The 16725-nt window shown below is 44.5% G+C and overlaps 1 protein-coding gene across 3 annotated transcripts in view; it reads left to right on the plus strand.

The window, feature by feature from the left end:
* The window catches only part of ZNF236 (zinc finger protein 236), a 1086161-nt gene that overhangs the window by 1019121 nt on the left and 50315 nt on the right, over window positions 1-16725 (plus strand). For all 3 annotated transcript variants that reach the window (XM_069218833.1, XM_069218835.1, XM_069218834.1), the window contains one exon: window positions 462-591. In XM_069218833.1, coding sequence (XP_069074934.1) covers window positions 462-591 — 130 coding nt within the window. The remainder of the gene's footprint in view (window positions 1-461; window positions 592-16725) is intronic.

Genomic DNA, 16725 nt, shown 5'->3' on the forward strand with positions numbered 1-16725 from the left:
GGCTTTGTCATTTAAAGTGCACTTCTCTGAAGAGCTCATTCAGGCTTCCAGTAGGGGTCACTTCCTAACTTTATACTCTTGACAGTCACTTCCACTAAGGTGGGTATCATCTTTCACATTTTTCTCAATTTCTTTGGATCATCGTCTCCTGGTCACATAGATCTGGTACTAATTTTTTTTTATTTTCAGAAATCCAAATAAGGTGTTTAGTGATTCTGTCTCATTTAATATTAAATCAGTTAACTACTAATGCGATACCAGCTATTCCTACATCACTGACATCCTAATTACTGTATTTGATTAAGACCTTAATCAATACCTGAGCTGTGGGTTTCAATCATGACATTCATCGTTTTAGGCGTTGTATACATATTTGTAAACATTAGACCCTTTAGAAATATAACAATGCAACTACACTTAATTTTCTTTGAATGTTCACTTTTTTTTTTTTTTTAAATTAGGATCATGTTCTGACGCATCAAGCTGGTCCTACAATAAGTTCTCAGAAGCCAAAAGTATTCGGATGTGATTCTTGTGAAAAGGCCTTTGCCAAACCAAGTCAACTAGAAAGGCACAGTCGCATTCACACAGGTAACTACAAAAGTAACAACTAAAGGGGTTTTGAAGTGAGATGTTCTGTATTTTAGATTGTGTAGCCCCTTATTGTCATGTGGCAGCTGATGTAGACTTTTCTGTGATTTTGAATAAGAATCAAATCGTTTACTTAGTGCAAATGTAAGTAATTTTATTTGAAACGTATTAGAAAATTATTTTGTGATCACATTGCTTTATTATATGTACATTGCTGTGCTTTCAGTAGACTAGTTATTATGATAACCTATTTCTATGCACTGGTTTTTACTTGTCATCATAAAAAATAAAAAAAAACTTCCCACGAGGACTCAGCGCTACTTTGTTTTTTTTAAGCTTGTTTTCATAAAACCTAGTCCATGAGAACTTAGCAAGTGCCTTAGATAGTTTGACATGATTACTACTGAATATAGTTATACATTTTGTTAGCCATTGGCTATAGATATACAACATTAGCATACATCTGGCAACTAGTGTTGGGCTCAGACGTTTGCTTTTCTTCGAAGAATGTTTTTGAGTCATGAGATGCAGTGTGACGACTCCCCTTCATGTACATTGTGCATGGACACCAGATTCATGTTAAACTTTTTCCCCGCCATCTGGTTCATACTTGCACCAATTAAGCTCCAAGTTCTGTATTTTCCTCACATATCTGTAGGGGTTTGTTGCTGTCTTTTTTTAATTGCTCATTGCCAACAATTAGTGACTGTGCTTTTACTAATTTATTAAGACTGTGCTTTTACTAATTTTCCCTTGATTTTAGAGTTGGCCAATTTACTTTTCGAGTGTGCTTTTGTGGTTGGTCTGTTACTTTGGTGTAAGGGACATCTTTCTGTGTATTTATTTAATGAAATTTCTCCCTGCCTAGCCTTACTTTACTCTGTGCGAATCCTCTGCTCGCCAGTTTTTGTGGTCTCTTCCTCAATTTTTGGACCGGGTGCTTAGCGCGTGCTGGCAACTGACGCTGAGTTCTTTTTCTTTAGGGGATTGGTCCTGTTAGAGCCCTCTCCTCATGGAATTGGTGGTGGCCATCTTGGGGGTAAAACGGGTCAGCAGGGTAGCTGCTGACATATGCTTATGGTATGTTTGGGCCCTCAGTATTTATACCGAGGGCGACACGGCCGCGAACCAGCAACAATTAGTGAGTGTGCTTTTACTCATTTTAACTTGATTTTAGAGTTGGACAATAAAAAAAATTCTAGCTATTGCGTCAAGAATTTTCAATTCTATTAAGGACACCGAGGCGAGGATTATGCTTTCTCTTTCTTTACTGAATCAAACAGCAGCCAATAAAATACAAGTAACTGAAAAAACTACACATCCCATGATGCTTAACATCCCATCACATGGTCCAATCACTATCCATGTCCTTGCTATAAGTCCTTTGACCCTTGATGTCACTTCCTCTTTCTTTGGTCAATACAGATAAGATCAACTTGGAAAACAAAACTTCTTACGCCATCACGAACTCCGATGACCATAACTTCTAGACTTCCAGGGAAACCTTCTCCTGGTCAACTCGATACAGGGCAACAGCCGAGGTAGAACATGAAAACCAAACTATTCCTGCAGAGAATAACTTCAGGAGTGTTTCTGATCAGAACCTGTAAAATAAAACAGGCAGGTAATATCCTCACAAAGTGAAATGTCTTCATCAACTAATGGTTCAAAAATAGACAATCTGATGGGAGGGAGAAATTGACAATAATCATAAATATTCACAATAAATTGACATTCATAATAATCATTATATAATTTTTTAAACAGGGGGGGGATAATCCTCGCCTCCGTGTCCTTAATAGAATTGAAAATTCTTGACGCGATAGCTAGATTTTTTTTTATTCTATGTCAGGACCGGAGGCTCCGATTATGCTAGTTTAAAGCTGTTCCATTACCACAGTAACTACATCCAACACTGGTTTGTGATAATACTTACGAAAAGTGTTCTCTGAAGACTAGTCTGCTGCCTTCATAATGTCTTCCAACCGGGAACCCAGTGCCAAAGATTTGGAAGCCATAGCTCCTCTCACCGAAAACAGAAGTGTCAATACCTGCTTCACTCATCAACCATCTCAACCATCTGGCCAGAGTGGCTGAAGTCACTGGTTTAAATGGTTTTTGCAAAGAAATTAATAATTGACCTTTAGAATCCTGTCTAAATTCTTCAGTGACTACTTCATAATCCTTTAAACATTGTACTACGCACAATTTAGAATTTTCCGTGTATTTAGGATAAGATACTGACCTGCAATTTGTTTTAGTTCTTCTTGTCACTGAAAAAGAGACCCCTTCTGGGGAAAAAACTCTACCCGCTAGATCCAGCGCTCTAACGTCTGAAACCCTCTTGCAAGAGATAAGGCATAAAAGCATTGTCAGTTTAGCAGAGAGTTGTTTGCGAGATAAATACTTATTAGAAGGCCAAGAGTCCCAAAATTTTAAAATAATGTGAACATCCCATAAAACAGAATATTTAGCTTGAGGAGGTTTAGAAAGACGTATACCTCTCAAAAGTTGGCAAATTAATGGATGTTCACCAATGGGTTTACCCTCAAGATGAGCGTGTCCTGCTGATATAGCTGATCTAAAATTATTAACTGTACAGTAACTTGCCAGTTCTGCTAAAAAGTTAACGATCATACCAAGGTGTGCTTACACAGGATCGGCACCCCTTCCATCACACCAACTAGACCATCTGCGCCAGGCTGAATCATATCTTTTATGGGTACTAGTTGCCCAGCCATGTTTAATGAATTCCGCAGCTTGTTTCGAAACATCTGGGGTATTCCATCTCGACCTGAAATTAACCAGGCTAGTAGAACCAACTTCCCTGACAAGATTAGTGGATGTTGAAGGCCCTCCGGACTCAACAGAAGATTCGGACGAGGTGGAATCAGAAGTGGAGAGGCACAAGCTAAATGAAGAGCTATAGGGAACCAAGGTTGTGCTCTCCAAAAAGGAGTCACCAGAACAATTTCTGACTTCTGTCTCCTCACCTGAGCCAAAACCCTGACAATCATCAGGAATGGAGGAAAAGCATAACCCAGAAACTGGGACCAATCCTGAAGAAATGCATCTGTCTTTAGTGCATACGGGTCTGGCCGCCAACTGAAGAATTTTGGAAGTTGCCAATTGATCCGCGAGGCAAAGAGATCTATCTCGCAACTGCCCCACTCCCTGATTATCTGTGAGAAAATCAGAGAATCCAATTTCCAATCGCTGGAATCCGACAGGTATCTGGAATTCCAGTCTGCTATGACATTCTGATCCCCAGGAAGGTATTCTGCAATAACCACTAGACGGTGAGTTAGGCAATAATGCCAAAAGTCTTTGGCAATCTCCGCCAGAATCCTGGATTTCGTGCCCCCTAGTTTGTTGACATATCTTACTGGTGATACATTGTCCATCCGTAAGAGTATGCAACAATCTGTTTTCTGAGGGGAGAGGCTCTTTATGGCAAAAGATCCCGCTAGAAGTTCCAGGCAATTGATATGTAGGGTCTGTTCCCATTCTGACCATCTGCCCCCCGTCACTAAGGAGTTGCAGCGAGCTCCCCAACCCCATCTGCTGGCATCGGATTCTATCACCACTTCTGGATGAGATCCGAAAATTGCCCTGCCGTTCCAAGCTTCCATGTGATGAAGCCACCACTGGGTCTCTGATCGAATTTCGGCAGTCAATGGAATCTGTTCCGAGTAACTCAGACCCTGTTGCAGATGTCTGATCTTGAGTTTTTGAAGTGCTCGGTAATGTAAGGGAGCAGGAAAGATCGCTTGAATAGATGAAGCTAGCAAGCCCACTATTCTGGCAATATTCCTCAGGGAAACAGTCTGACTGGATAAGGTCGATCTCAATTCTCTCTTGATGTTGCGGATTTTCTGAGAGGGAAGAATGAGTTGACAAGATATGGCGTTTATCTGGAAACCCAGGAACTCTATCTCCTGAGAGGGTATCAATAATGACTTCTGCACATTGATAAGGAAACCTAAATCCTGCAGAAGATTGATGGTCCAATCTAAGTGAATCCTGAGGACTTGGGGGGACTGAGCCATCAATAGGATGTCGTCCAGATAAATAATCAATCTGACTCCTTTGGCTCTGAGCCATTCCATCACAGGTTTCAGGAACTTCGTGAAGCACCACAGGGCTGAGGAAAGACCGAATGGAAGGGCTAGAAACTCCAAGAACTGTCCCTTCCATTGGAGCTGTAGAAACCTCCTGTGAGGGGGAAAAATTGGAATCGACAGGTATGCATCCTTTAGATCTAGACGAACCATCCAATCTCCTTCTAATAGGATATCTCTTAACATGTGGATGCCTCCAATCTTGAAGTGTCTGTAAAGGATCCACTGATTGAAATCCTTCAGATTTAAGACTAAACGGTGTCCTCCTCCTTTCTTGTCTACTACGAAAATAGGGCTGAGGAAACCGTAAGGATGAGGGTAGGTAAACTGTACGGCTCCTTTGTCTAGAAGGGCTTGTACCTCCTCGTCTATAAAATTTTGATTTGCTAGGGAAAAACACATTTGTACAGGAGGGGATAGTTGCTGAGGGGTACTGACAAACTCCAAGCGAAAACCCTCTACCGTTTGGAGAATCCAGGGATCCCCTGATATCCGTTTCCAATTTGTCAAGCATAAAGCCACCCTGCCCCCAAGTTTGACCTGAGAAAAATGAATAATGCTCACCTGTGAAACTTGAGTCTTGTATGGCTCCTTGTTGCCCTCTGCGTTGACCTCTGCGGAAACGGGGGCGTCCTCCCCTAGAACGTGTGGGGTAGAAGGTGGGGTCTTGATCTCCGTACCAGCCACCTCTGCCTCTCGGATAGTAGTTCTGGGGACTATTGTAAGATCCTCGGCCGGACATACGTCCTCCATAACGACCGGCCCTGAGAAAAAGGCCTCGTTTAAAGACCTTCTTGAGGGACATTTGAGCCTTGTCAAGTGTAGAAAAAGTGGAGCAAAACTTGGACAAGTCCTTAATAAAAGAAGATCCAAAGAGCAGTCCTTCAGCTGAAGGTCCTGCTTCCGAAGACGCAAGATCAGACAATTTAGGGTCAATACGCATTAACACGGACTTTCTGCGTTCTGCAGAAATGGCACAATTCGAGTTCCCAAGTAGGCAAATGGATCTCTGTGCCCATCCTATAGGAACATCAGTGTCCACGGGAGATCCAGATTCCTTGGCCACATATGCCATCTCAAGGATCTTGGTCAAGGGACCTGAGAGGTCCAACAACTTGTCTTGGCAATTACGCCAGGAACGATCCAAGCCTTTTTTGGGGTCTTTAGAAAATTTTCGCATAAAGGTGACCATTGTGGGGTCTATTTCCGGGGTCTCAGAAACCTTGCCCTCTAGATCAGATCTAGGGCATTCCGCTTTTAAGCGTGATCGCACTTCCTTGTCGAAGCTTTTACGTAGATTAGAATGTACATATTGAGCCACCTCGGGAGGGGGAACCCAATTAGATGCTCTGGGGTGAATGATTTCTGTGGGATCAAAGTCTAGAACCTGACAAGGAGGCGTTGTCTTTCTAGCCTTTTTACTAGGTCTAGGTGCATCGGAATCATCTGAAGTATCAGAGGAGGAATCTTTATCGGAAGACGAGGAAGGGAGGAAGACCTCCTTTTTTGAACTGTAGTTATGCTCCCCACTACGTTTTTACGTAGTTTTTCAAATGCGTCTGCGTGCAGACTACTAACCTCTGCCCCAGTGTCCAGGTTTTTAGCTTTGTCCTTGACTTTTTTGGACTCGGAGAGAGGTTGCTGATCTTGTGTCCAACCCTGTGTACGGTCATAGTCAAATAATTGGCCTGAAAAGGGGCCCAATGCTCTCACCAGCGCGTCGTTTACCGACTGTTGAACCCTGGAAGCAAGGGCTTCAACTATATCAACTTCTAGTTGATTGCTCAAATCATCTGTATAATATTCAGCTCCTTGATCATCCCACTGAGCCATGTTCTGAACAATATGGTAAATACCTTAAATGAAATAGATAGGGCTCAAGGAAGGGGGGAGTGCAAAAAAACCCAGTTCAGGCAATATATAAATATAAGCCCTAAATAGAATGTGGAGGGAGCTGCTTGAAAAGCACTCTAGGCAGAAGCCTAATATTGATTTTACTACCCAGACAGTCTCTCTGCTGGGCGTCAGGGAGCAAATCAATTGGAATTCTAAAAAGGGCACTTGAACGCCCTCACCGCACTTCCCACGAGCCGATCGATTCAACAGGAAGAAATCGGCTCGTCGGGACGTGCGCGCGCGAGTAAAAATGGAAAGGAGACTGCCGAGGCAGCTCCGCTCCCGCTCCACGATATATGGGCCAGACAAAAATTGGCAGTACGCCAATAAAACCGAGCGTAGAAGCGCTTGAAGCAAAACAAATAAAGCACGCTAAATCGCGACGCTTAACAATCGTTCAAATAGCATTTTACATCGGTATTAAAACATGCAAACACACGAGAGAGACAAATCATGTACTTATCTGCTGCGAAGCAGCAAAGAAAGAGGAAGTGACATCAAGGGTCAAAGGACTTATAGCAAGGACATGGATAGTGATTGGACCATGTGATGGGATGTTAAGCATCATGGGATGTGTAGTTTTTTCAGTTACTTGTATTTCATTGGCTGCTGTTTGATTCAGTAAAGAAAGAGAAAGCATAATCGGAGCCTCCGGTCCTGACATAGAATTTATTTTTAGTGTGTGTTTTTACGGTCTATTTCTTTGGTGTAAGGGACATCCTTCTGTGTATTTATTTACTGAAATTGCTTCCTGCCTGTCCTCACTTTACTCTGCGCGAGTCCTCTGCTTGCTGGTTTTTGGGGTCTGTACCTCAATTTTTGGACCGGGTGCTTAGTACGCACTGGCAACTGCCGCCGAGTTCTTTTTCTTTAGGGGATTGGGCCTGTTAGAGCCCTCCCCTCTTGGAATTGGTGGCAGCCATCTTGGGGGTAAAACAGGCTTACGGTATGATTGGGCCCTCAGTATTTATACCTGGGGCGTGCCTAAGGCAAGCCCGACTGGGGCCAGGTGCAGGAGGTCCTGCTCCTTTTAAGCAAATTTCGGCCCATCTGTATTAGTCTCCGCAATCTCTCAATACTCTAGCTGAAAGACAGAAGTGTATGGGCTGTGTTCGGGTTGCCCCAGATAAGTTAGATGGGTGGAGTTGTGATAAATGCAATTAGGCACTCAGTATTACGTCTCACACAGACCTTATTCATGCCCCTCAGCATGATCTTTTAAAGAGTGGTGATGGGAAAGAGGACGCTAGTGTAAAACTAATGAAATGTGCCCTGATCATTGTGCAATCTCTGATCAAACATAGGATCGAAATAAAAGATATAATTGACTGCCAGAATCGAGATTGCTTATTTATTACCGAGACCTGGGCCAAAGAAGATTCAGGCCCCGATTTTATAGGAGCCTCCCCACCCGGTATACGTTCTCCAGACTTGATAGAGCCAGTGGCAGGGGAGGTGGTGTAGCTATTATTTTCAAGTCATGCTATTGCTGTCACTGGGAAGCCATTAATGCTACACCAGATATCTGTAGGGGCGTCTACTTTAAGATTCGCCTGAAAAACTTTGTGCTCTTTGAAGGTCTGTTGATTTATCGTCCTCCAGGACCAAAAACTGTTTTTCTCCAACATTGGCCCGCCATTATAGAGCCTAAGACCACAGCCTCTAAGTGCATTGTACTGGAAGATTTTAATATTAATCTTGAGGATACTCAGGACCCCTACACTGGTGAGTTCCTGAATCTCATGGAAAATTTTCATTGAAAGCTTATGGTCACGTCAGCCACTCACCAGGCCGGCCATTTATTGGATGGGATATTTGCTTGTCATGATAATATTGCCCTCTTTGAGAATAGGGCCCTCGATGGACAGATCACCTTCTTCGTACCTTTAGGGTGACAAAGCCTTTGCCTCCATCCCACCTTCCCGCTTCCCTTAAGCACATTAGACAATGGAATAGGATAAAGGAACAGAATCTTATCGTAGCATGGTCTCTAGGCTGGGAGACAGAAAAGGAACAACATTTGTCGGCTATTGACAGATTCAGGTTTGGGTCAAAATGGCCATTAACAATCCATCTGGCCTAAGGACACCCTGCCCCCTGGCCGGGAAAAAAGCTGGTTGTCCCTGGTATACTAAAGACCTTAAGAGCTTACAAAGAATATATTGACAACAGGAACGTAGGTGGAAATTAAATCAGAACCCAAATGAAATAGAGAAGCTTAGATATGTGCTTAGGTACTATAAAGAAGCAGTTAAAAAAAAAAAAAAAAAAAGAAAAACAAGTTTTACTCATGCAATTTCGAAGAAGGTAATAATGTCTGTAGAGAACTTTTTAGAGTGGTACGCTCCCTCACTGTTCCCACTGCCCCCCCACACCCCCCCAAGAAATGGAGAATTCACAAGAACTTTGCAATAAGGTCGCTAATTTTTTCAAAAAAAAAGTTGTCCAAATTCAAGCTAGTTTTGCTTAGTTCTCTGGGGTGCCAGACCCCTATGAGCACCTTAAACAGCTCAGTAAGCAGTGACACCCCTACTCTCACTAACTTCCAGCCTCTGCGGATGGAGAGGAGTAAAGAGCTTATGGGGGGAATCAAGTCAGGCCCTCCCACTGATCCCTGCCCACATCACATACTGAAACTTGCTCCAGAGTTAGTGTCCTCAGTACCTGTGTATCAGGAGACTCTGACCATCAAATAATTTTCTCTTTCATGGAAGGAAGCAATTGTTGTTCCTTTGAAAAAGACACCTGGTGGAGCTGCGAATGATCTAAAAAATCTTCGGCCCATAGCCTTGCTGCCTTCCCAGACTAAAATTTTTTAAAAACATCTTAATACAGAATTAGCTCTGTTTTTAGAAGATACAGGTTGTCTGGATCCCTCTCAGCACGGCTTTAGGAAAGCTCATAGCACTGAATCCGCCCTTATCACCACTTTGAATACTATTCACAGACTGGTCGATAAAAAGGGTGGAGCTATTTTAGTGGTATTTGATTTCTCTGCCACATTTGATAACATCTCGCCCCACGTAATGGTACAACATCTCCACCAAGCGGGTGTTAGAGGAAAAGCATTGAGTATTTTAAAGTCCTTCCTATGAAAACGATCAACCATAGTAAGCTGTGGTGATTTCAGAGCTCACTTGTATCAATTACCTTGTGGAGTCCCACAGGGCTCCTCCCTCAACTCTACTTTGTTTAATCATGTAGCCCCATTAGCTAGACTAATCCGCTCTTTGGTTTTCTGGCCACCTCTTTTGCGAGTGACACTCAGCTAATTTTCTGTTAATAGTAACTGGGAGAAAGTAGCAGGTAGATTCCATCTTTGCATGAATGAGATCAATAAATGGGTGAGCCATAACTGGCTCAAAATGAATGGCGATAAAACGGGCATCCTTTTTTTTGACTTTAGCATTGAATTGTGGAGCTCACATTGGTTGCAGTGACCTGCCTGTCCCCATAGCTTCTACCAGAAATCTGGGGATCAAGTCTCAAGTAAATTCCACCACAAAACCTGCTACTGGATTCTAAAAACCTTGAAGAAAAAGTTCCCTTACCTACAGAAGGAACTTAGAATTTATATGTCTCTGGCCTTGGTGATCTCCAAACTAAATTACTGTAACACGCTGTTGTTAAATATTGATAAAGGATCGCTCAACAAATTGCAACTGATTTAGAATTCTGCTGCCCGACTGATATTAGATCTCCCCCGCTGAGCTTCAGCTAGCGGCAGTCTGAAGCAGTTGCATTGGCTACCTGTTAAAAAGCACATTACATTCAAGGCTCTTTGTCTAGAGCATAAGGCTCTTCACACGGTAGGGTCCGAATACCTCTGTTCCTCTTTACAGTGGTATGTGCCAGGCCGGCAGCTTAGGTCAGCAGCACTCCATTTGATCACTGTCCCTCGTAGTCATAAGACTCGGTGGGGTGACAAAGCGTTTATAGTAGCAGCAGCTAAATGCCGGAGCACTCTCCTGTTGTCCATTATGAAGGAACATAACTTTGTCTTTCAGGAAGCAGGTGAACATTTGGCTATTTTTACATTAATTCTTGCTATTTTTTAGTAGCTTTCAGTTCACTCTCTTGGTGTTTTCTTCTCTCTTTACTTGTTGCTGCTCAGCGCTTCAGTGCTATGGCCGGAATTCGCTTTACAAATATAAAAACATACATACATGTCTTATCAGCGAAAGACCAGTGAATCCTAGGTACTTGGTTCCTCTTGAGAGTCGTCGAGGTCCAAATACATTACTGCATACGTCGTTCCTTGCAAGAATGAGCCACAGATGTTGGAAAGAACACCATTCCAATACTGTCCTCGATGGCTGTAGGAAGTTGGCTCTGTATGTGCTATTTCAAAGTAAGGAATAGCATGCACAGAGTCCAAGGGTTCCCCTTAGAGGTAAAATAGTGGTAAAAAGAGATAATACTAATGCTCTATTTTGTGGTAGTGTGGTCGAGCAGTAGGCTTATCCAAGGAGTAGTGTTAAGCATTTGTTGTACATACACATAGACAATAAATGAGGTACACACACTCAGAGACAAATCCAGCCAATAGGTTTTGTTATAGAAAAATATATTTTCTTAGTTTATTTTAAGAACCACAGGTTCAAATTTAACATGTAATATCTTGTTTGAAAGGTATTGCAGGTAAGTACATTAGGAACTTTGAATCATTTCAATTGCATGTATACTTTTCAAGTTATTCACAAATAGCTATTTTAAAAGTGGACACTTAGTGCAATTTTCACAGTTCCTGGGGGAGGTAAGTTTTTGTTAGTTTTACCAGGTAAGTAAGACACTTACAGGGTTCAGTTCTTGGTCCAAGGTAGCCCACCGTTGGGGGTTCAGAGCAACCCCAAAGTTACCACACCAGCAGCTCAGGGCCGGTCAGGTGCAGAGTTCAAAGTGGTGCCCAAAACGCATAGGCTTCAATGGAGAGAAGGGGGTGCCCCGGTTCCAGTCTGCCAGCAGGTAAGTACCCGCGTCTTCGGAGGGCAGACCAGGGGGGTTTTGTAGGGCACCGGGGGGGACACAAGCCCACACAAAAATTTCACCCTCAGCGGCGCGGGGGCGGCCGGGTGCAGTGTTAGAACAAGCGTCGGGTTCGCAATGGAAGTCAATGAGAGATCAAGGGATCTCTTCAGCGCTGCAGGCAGGCAAGGGGGGGCTTCCTCGGGGAAACCTTCACTTGGGCAAGGGAGAGGGACTCCTGGGGGTCACTTCTGCAGTGAAAGTCCGGTCCTTCAGGTCCTGGGGGCTGCGGGTGCAGTGTCTTTTCCAGGCGTCGGGACTTAGGTTTCAGAGAGTCGCGGTCAGGGGAAGCCTCGGGATTCCCTCTGCAGGCGGCGCTGTGGGGGCTCAGGGTGGACAGGTTTTGGTACTCACAGTCGTAGAGTAGTCCGGGGGTCCTCCCTGAGGTGTTGGTTCTCCACCAGCCGAGTTGGGGTCGCCGGGTGCAGTGTTGCAAGTCTCACGCTTCTTGCGGGGAGATTGCAGGGTTCTTTAAAGCTGCTCCTTTGGATAAAGTTGCAGTCTTTTTGGAGCAGGTCCGCTGTCCTCGGGAGTTTCTTGTCGTCGTCGAAGTAGGGCAGTCCTCAGAGGATTCAGAGGTCGCTGGTCCCTTTGGAAGGCGTCGCTGGAGCAGAGTTCTTTGGAAGGCAGGAGACAGACCGGTGAGATTCTGGAGCCAAGGCAGTTGTTGTCTTCTGGTCTTCCTCTGCAGGGGTTTTCAGCTAGGCAGTCCTTCTTCTTGTTGTTGCAGGAATCTAAATGCTTAGGTTCAGGGAAACCCTTAAATACTAAATTTAAGGGCGTGTTTAGGTCTGGGGGGTTAGTAGCCAATGGCTACTAGCCATGAGGGTGAGTACACCCTCTTTGTGCCTCCTCCCAAGGGGAGGGGGTCACATCCCTAATCCTATTGGGGGAATCCTCCATCTGCAAGATGGAGGATTTCTAAAAGTTAGAGTCACCTCAGCTCAGGACACCTTAGGGGCTGTCCTGACTGGCCAGTGACTCCTCCTTGTTGCTTTCTTTGTTCCCTCCAGCCTTGCCGCCAAAAGTGGGGGCCGTGGCCGGAGGGGGCGGGCAACTCCACTAAGCTGGAGTGCCCTGCTGGGCTGTGACAAAGGGGTGAGCCTTTGAGGCTCACCGCCAGGTGTTACAGCTCCTGCCTGGGGGAGGTGTTAGCATCTCCACCCAGTGCAGGCTTTGTTACTGGCCTCAGAGTGACAAAGGCACTCTCCCCATGGGGCCAGCAACATGTCTCTAGTGTGGCAGGCTGCTGGAACCAGTCAGCCTACACAGATAGTTGGTTAAGTTTCAGGGGGCACCTCTAAGGTGCCCTCTGTGGTGTATTTTACAATAAAATGTACACTGGCATCAGTGTGCATTTATTGTGCTGAGAAGTTTGATACCAAACTTCCCAGTTTTCAGTGTAGCCATTATGGTGCTGTGGAGTTCGTGTAAAACAGACTCCCAGACCATATACTCTTATGGCTACCCTGCACTTACAATGTCTAAGGTTTTGCTTAGACACTGTAGGGGCACAGTGCTCATGCACTGGTACCCTCACCTATGGTATAGTGCACCCTGCCTTAGGGCTGTAAGGCCTGCTAGAGGGGTGTCTTACCTATACTGCATAGGCAGTGAGAGGCTGGCATGGCACCCTGAGGGGAGTGCCATGTCGACTTACTCATTTTGTTCTCACTAGCACACACAAGCTGGTAAGCAGTGGGTCTGTGCTGAGTGAGGGGTCTCTAGGGTGGCATTATACATGCTGCAGCCCTTAGAGACCTTCCCTGGCATCAGGGCCCTTGGTACCAGAGGTACCAGTTACAAGGGACTTATCTGGATGCCAGGGTGTGCCAATTGTGGGATCAATGGTACATTTTAGGTGAAAGAACACTGGTGCTGGGGCCTGGTTAGCAGGGTCCCAGCACACTTCTCAGTCAAGTCAGCATCAGTATCAGGCAAAAAGTGGGGGGTAACTGCAACAGGGAGCCATTTCTTTACAATGGCACACTAAATATTTGTGGATCAGCCACCACAAGGTCTGTAATCTTCATCTGTTGCCTGATAACGACAGTGCCAACTGCTTTTCATGCATAGCATTTCAGTCAAAGAAAAACCTTTGATACTCCAGGGAATGCCTATAGACACGAATCATGCAGAAACTAGGCTCGTTGGACATACTAGACATCTTCGGGGAAGAGGGGGAAGACCCCTTTATTGCCCACATGGAGGAGGAGGGTGGACCATTAGGACTTGCCCTCACCCAAAAACCATCATTTCCCCAAACAAACACTAAACGGTTCCTGATGCAGCGATAAAGCACCGTTCCCAAGGCAGCAGGGCATCGAGCCCAGAGCACACTATAGATACAACCTCACAAAAGAGCCATCACCTTCCACAAGATCCAATCTGCACCAACAGAAGCCAGTAGAGGGTGGAAAGTCTCTCATGAAGACTGTCCTCACTCAGACTTCAACTAAAGACTTCATAGGTTCCGAAACCATTAGGGACTGCCACTGCCCTTTCGACACTAAGGCCTCGATCTGCTTTGAAATCATCCTTGCCATCCACCACCCCTTTGGCACAAGAAGTCAGTATGCCTTCAAAACTGATGTAGACCCCCTAAACCGTCCTATATGTCAAACCCTCAGTCGGCACCAAAGCCTAATTCAGCACCAAAGTTGCATCACCCTGGAGAGTTCAAGGACAAGGAGCAGCGCAAACCTACCACGACGCCTTTGCAGAAGGACATAGTCATTCTTGAGCGGCTAGGGCAGAAACATTAAGCAGCAGCACCTCTTTTTTTTATCTGCTTACAGGGAGAATTTCTAAAAGGGTTTCTCCACCACCTGACCCTATCCCTCACATGAGGAACTCATTTTTGACAAAAAAGACTGCTACTAAATCTTTCGCACAAGAGCCTCCTCTAAAAAGAGACAAGGGTAGTGCCACACGCCCCATTCCTCTTCCACAACTCCTCCATCATCAACTCTTGCCTCTGTTAGACTCCCCGCAAGGGTCACCTTATTAAATCTCTCCACATGGCAGTCCTTATGACTTGTTTGACCCATGTGACCATCGAACAAGAAGGCAACTTACTTAAGATTCATGGGGGGGGATTCTAATGTAGACAAACCAGGGTATACTGATCTGGGTGACTATCATGTCAGGGCCTTCTCTTTAGATGATACTTCTGCCTACCACAAGGTTATTCAGCAGGCTCATCCTACCACAGGGGGGGATATCCATGTAGTGCAGTAAAAGGAAAGCTTTCTCATGGATACACTCTCCAAATCGGCAAGGTCTGTAAATTCCTCAACATGTCAAAATCTGCCCAGAACACTTTTAGGAGGCCTTTCAGACCAGGGTTGTCATCTCCAAGGGTAGAAAAGAAACGTACGCCCTTCCCCTACCAACCCCACATATACTAGAGGACAGGACTGTTCAGACTACCTATTTGTCCACACTTCCCACAAGTGTGATTAAGACCAGGCCATTGGTGATATCTCCAGGTAAGGACATAGACATGTTGGTTAAGAGGATGCCAGTAGGGGCTGCTATCCACTGATGAATAGCTAAATCGGCGGCTCTCCTTTTTTTTTTTTTCAAACAAAGTTTATTACATTTGTAGACATGCACAAGTACATTATGATAGTACACATCTTGTTTAAAGTCAATGGAGGCGATACATAGCATATCAATAATTACACTTGTAAGAAAAGTACTCACTTCATGTCAGTTACTTGTCAATTCTGCAACATATAAACCCCTTACCCCACACTCCCAACAAGGCACCTTGAGAATTCAACTCCGCGTGTTAACAATGCACAAATAAATGTAAATATAAAACAACATGTGAAGATAAGAGGGGTGACAATTTCATGGTACTGACCACGTCAACCCTCTGTATTCCTCCCTGAGCAGTGCTGAACTTTCTGCATGTCCCCATCTACACACTTCATCCCACCAGGTGGACAACAATGGAGGAACTGACTATTCCAGTGTCTTATTTGTCGTTTTGCAATAAGTAATGACAAATCCACAAAACAGGCTGTTGTATGGACACTTTTGGCTCTGGGGTACATCCCAAGTATGCATTGTTCCAGAGTGTCCTAGTATGGTCATTCTATAACTACCTTCAGTGTTTCACAGATAGCCTGACAGTAGGGCGCTAGCTTGTGGCAATACTACAGCATGTGGAGTAAGTCTGCTTCTACCGCATGACATCGAGGACACAACGTGGAGGCAGTGGAGAATAGTGTGTTAACATTTTAAGGGGTTAAATATGCTCTGTGAATAATTGCGTATTGTATAAATTGAAGTCTGTAGTACGGGAAATGAAAGTAGTGTATTCCAGTACGTATCGCAATTCCTTGACATGTAGTGGGCAAGCCAGATCAATTTCACATTTATCTCTTAAAGGAGTTAGTGGCATCTGAAGATGGGAACATAATGCCCTTTATAGCCACCACACCAGATTTCTGAGCCCTTCTCATACATGTGTTCCACCTGGGCATGTGTTGTGTGTTTCTTTTCCTGTCAGCGCCCAATGTTGGCATGTGTACTGCAATAGAAAAGTGTGCATATGAAAGAGTCCCAGGCAGCGCATGTGATTGTATGAATACTCATTGGGGTACCAAGGTCACTTCCTTAAAAAGATCCCCACTGTGGATACACCCTGCTCCTCCCAGGGCACCAATTTAGTCGTGGAGGATGCCACTGTTAGTGTCGGTAAACCGCACAGGGGAATTGTAGGGGCATATGGAAGCATGTCCCCAAGTGGACTGTATCTGTGCAGAACAAGACATATCGAAGGAGAAGGCCTTTGACTTTGCATGGTTGACCCGTAGCCAGATATATCTCCAAACAGGAGGAATTTGTGTTAGATATATGAATGAGAAGAACAAGTTACTTATCTCTAGTAACGATCTTTCTAGTGGATACTCTAATCACAGATTCCTCACTGCCCTCACACCTCATTCTGTGGAATTGATTCTTTTCCTTTTAAAAAGGTCCCAAGATAGAGAACTGAACACTGACACAATTAATTACTGTTAAGCTCCTGGTTAGAGGGTGCGAACGGTGTTTAGAAAGAAACTGATGTCTGTGAACC

Source organism: Pleurodeles waltl, chromosome 2_1 (genome assembly GCF_031143425.1).
Source record: "Pleurodeles waltl isolate 20211129_DDA chromosome 2_1, aPleWal1.hap1.20221129, whole genome shotgun sequence".
In the NCBI taxonomy this organism is placed as follows: domain Eukaryota; kingdom Metazoa; phylum Chordata; class Amphibia; order Caudata; family Salamandridae; genus Pleurodeles; species Pleurodeles waltl.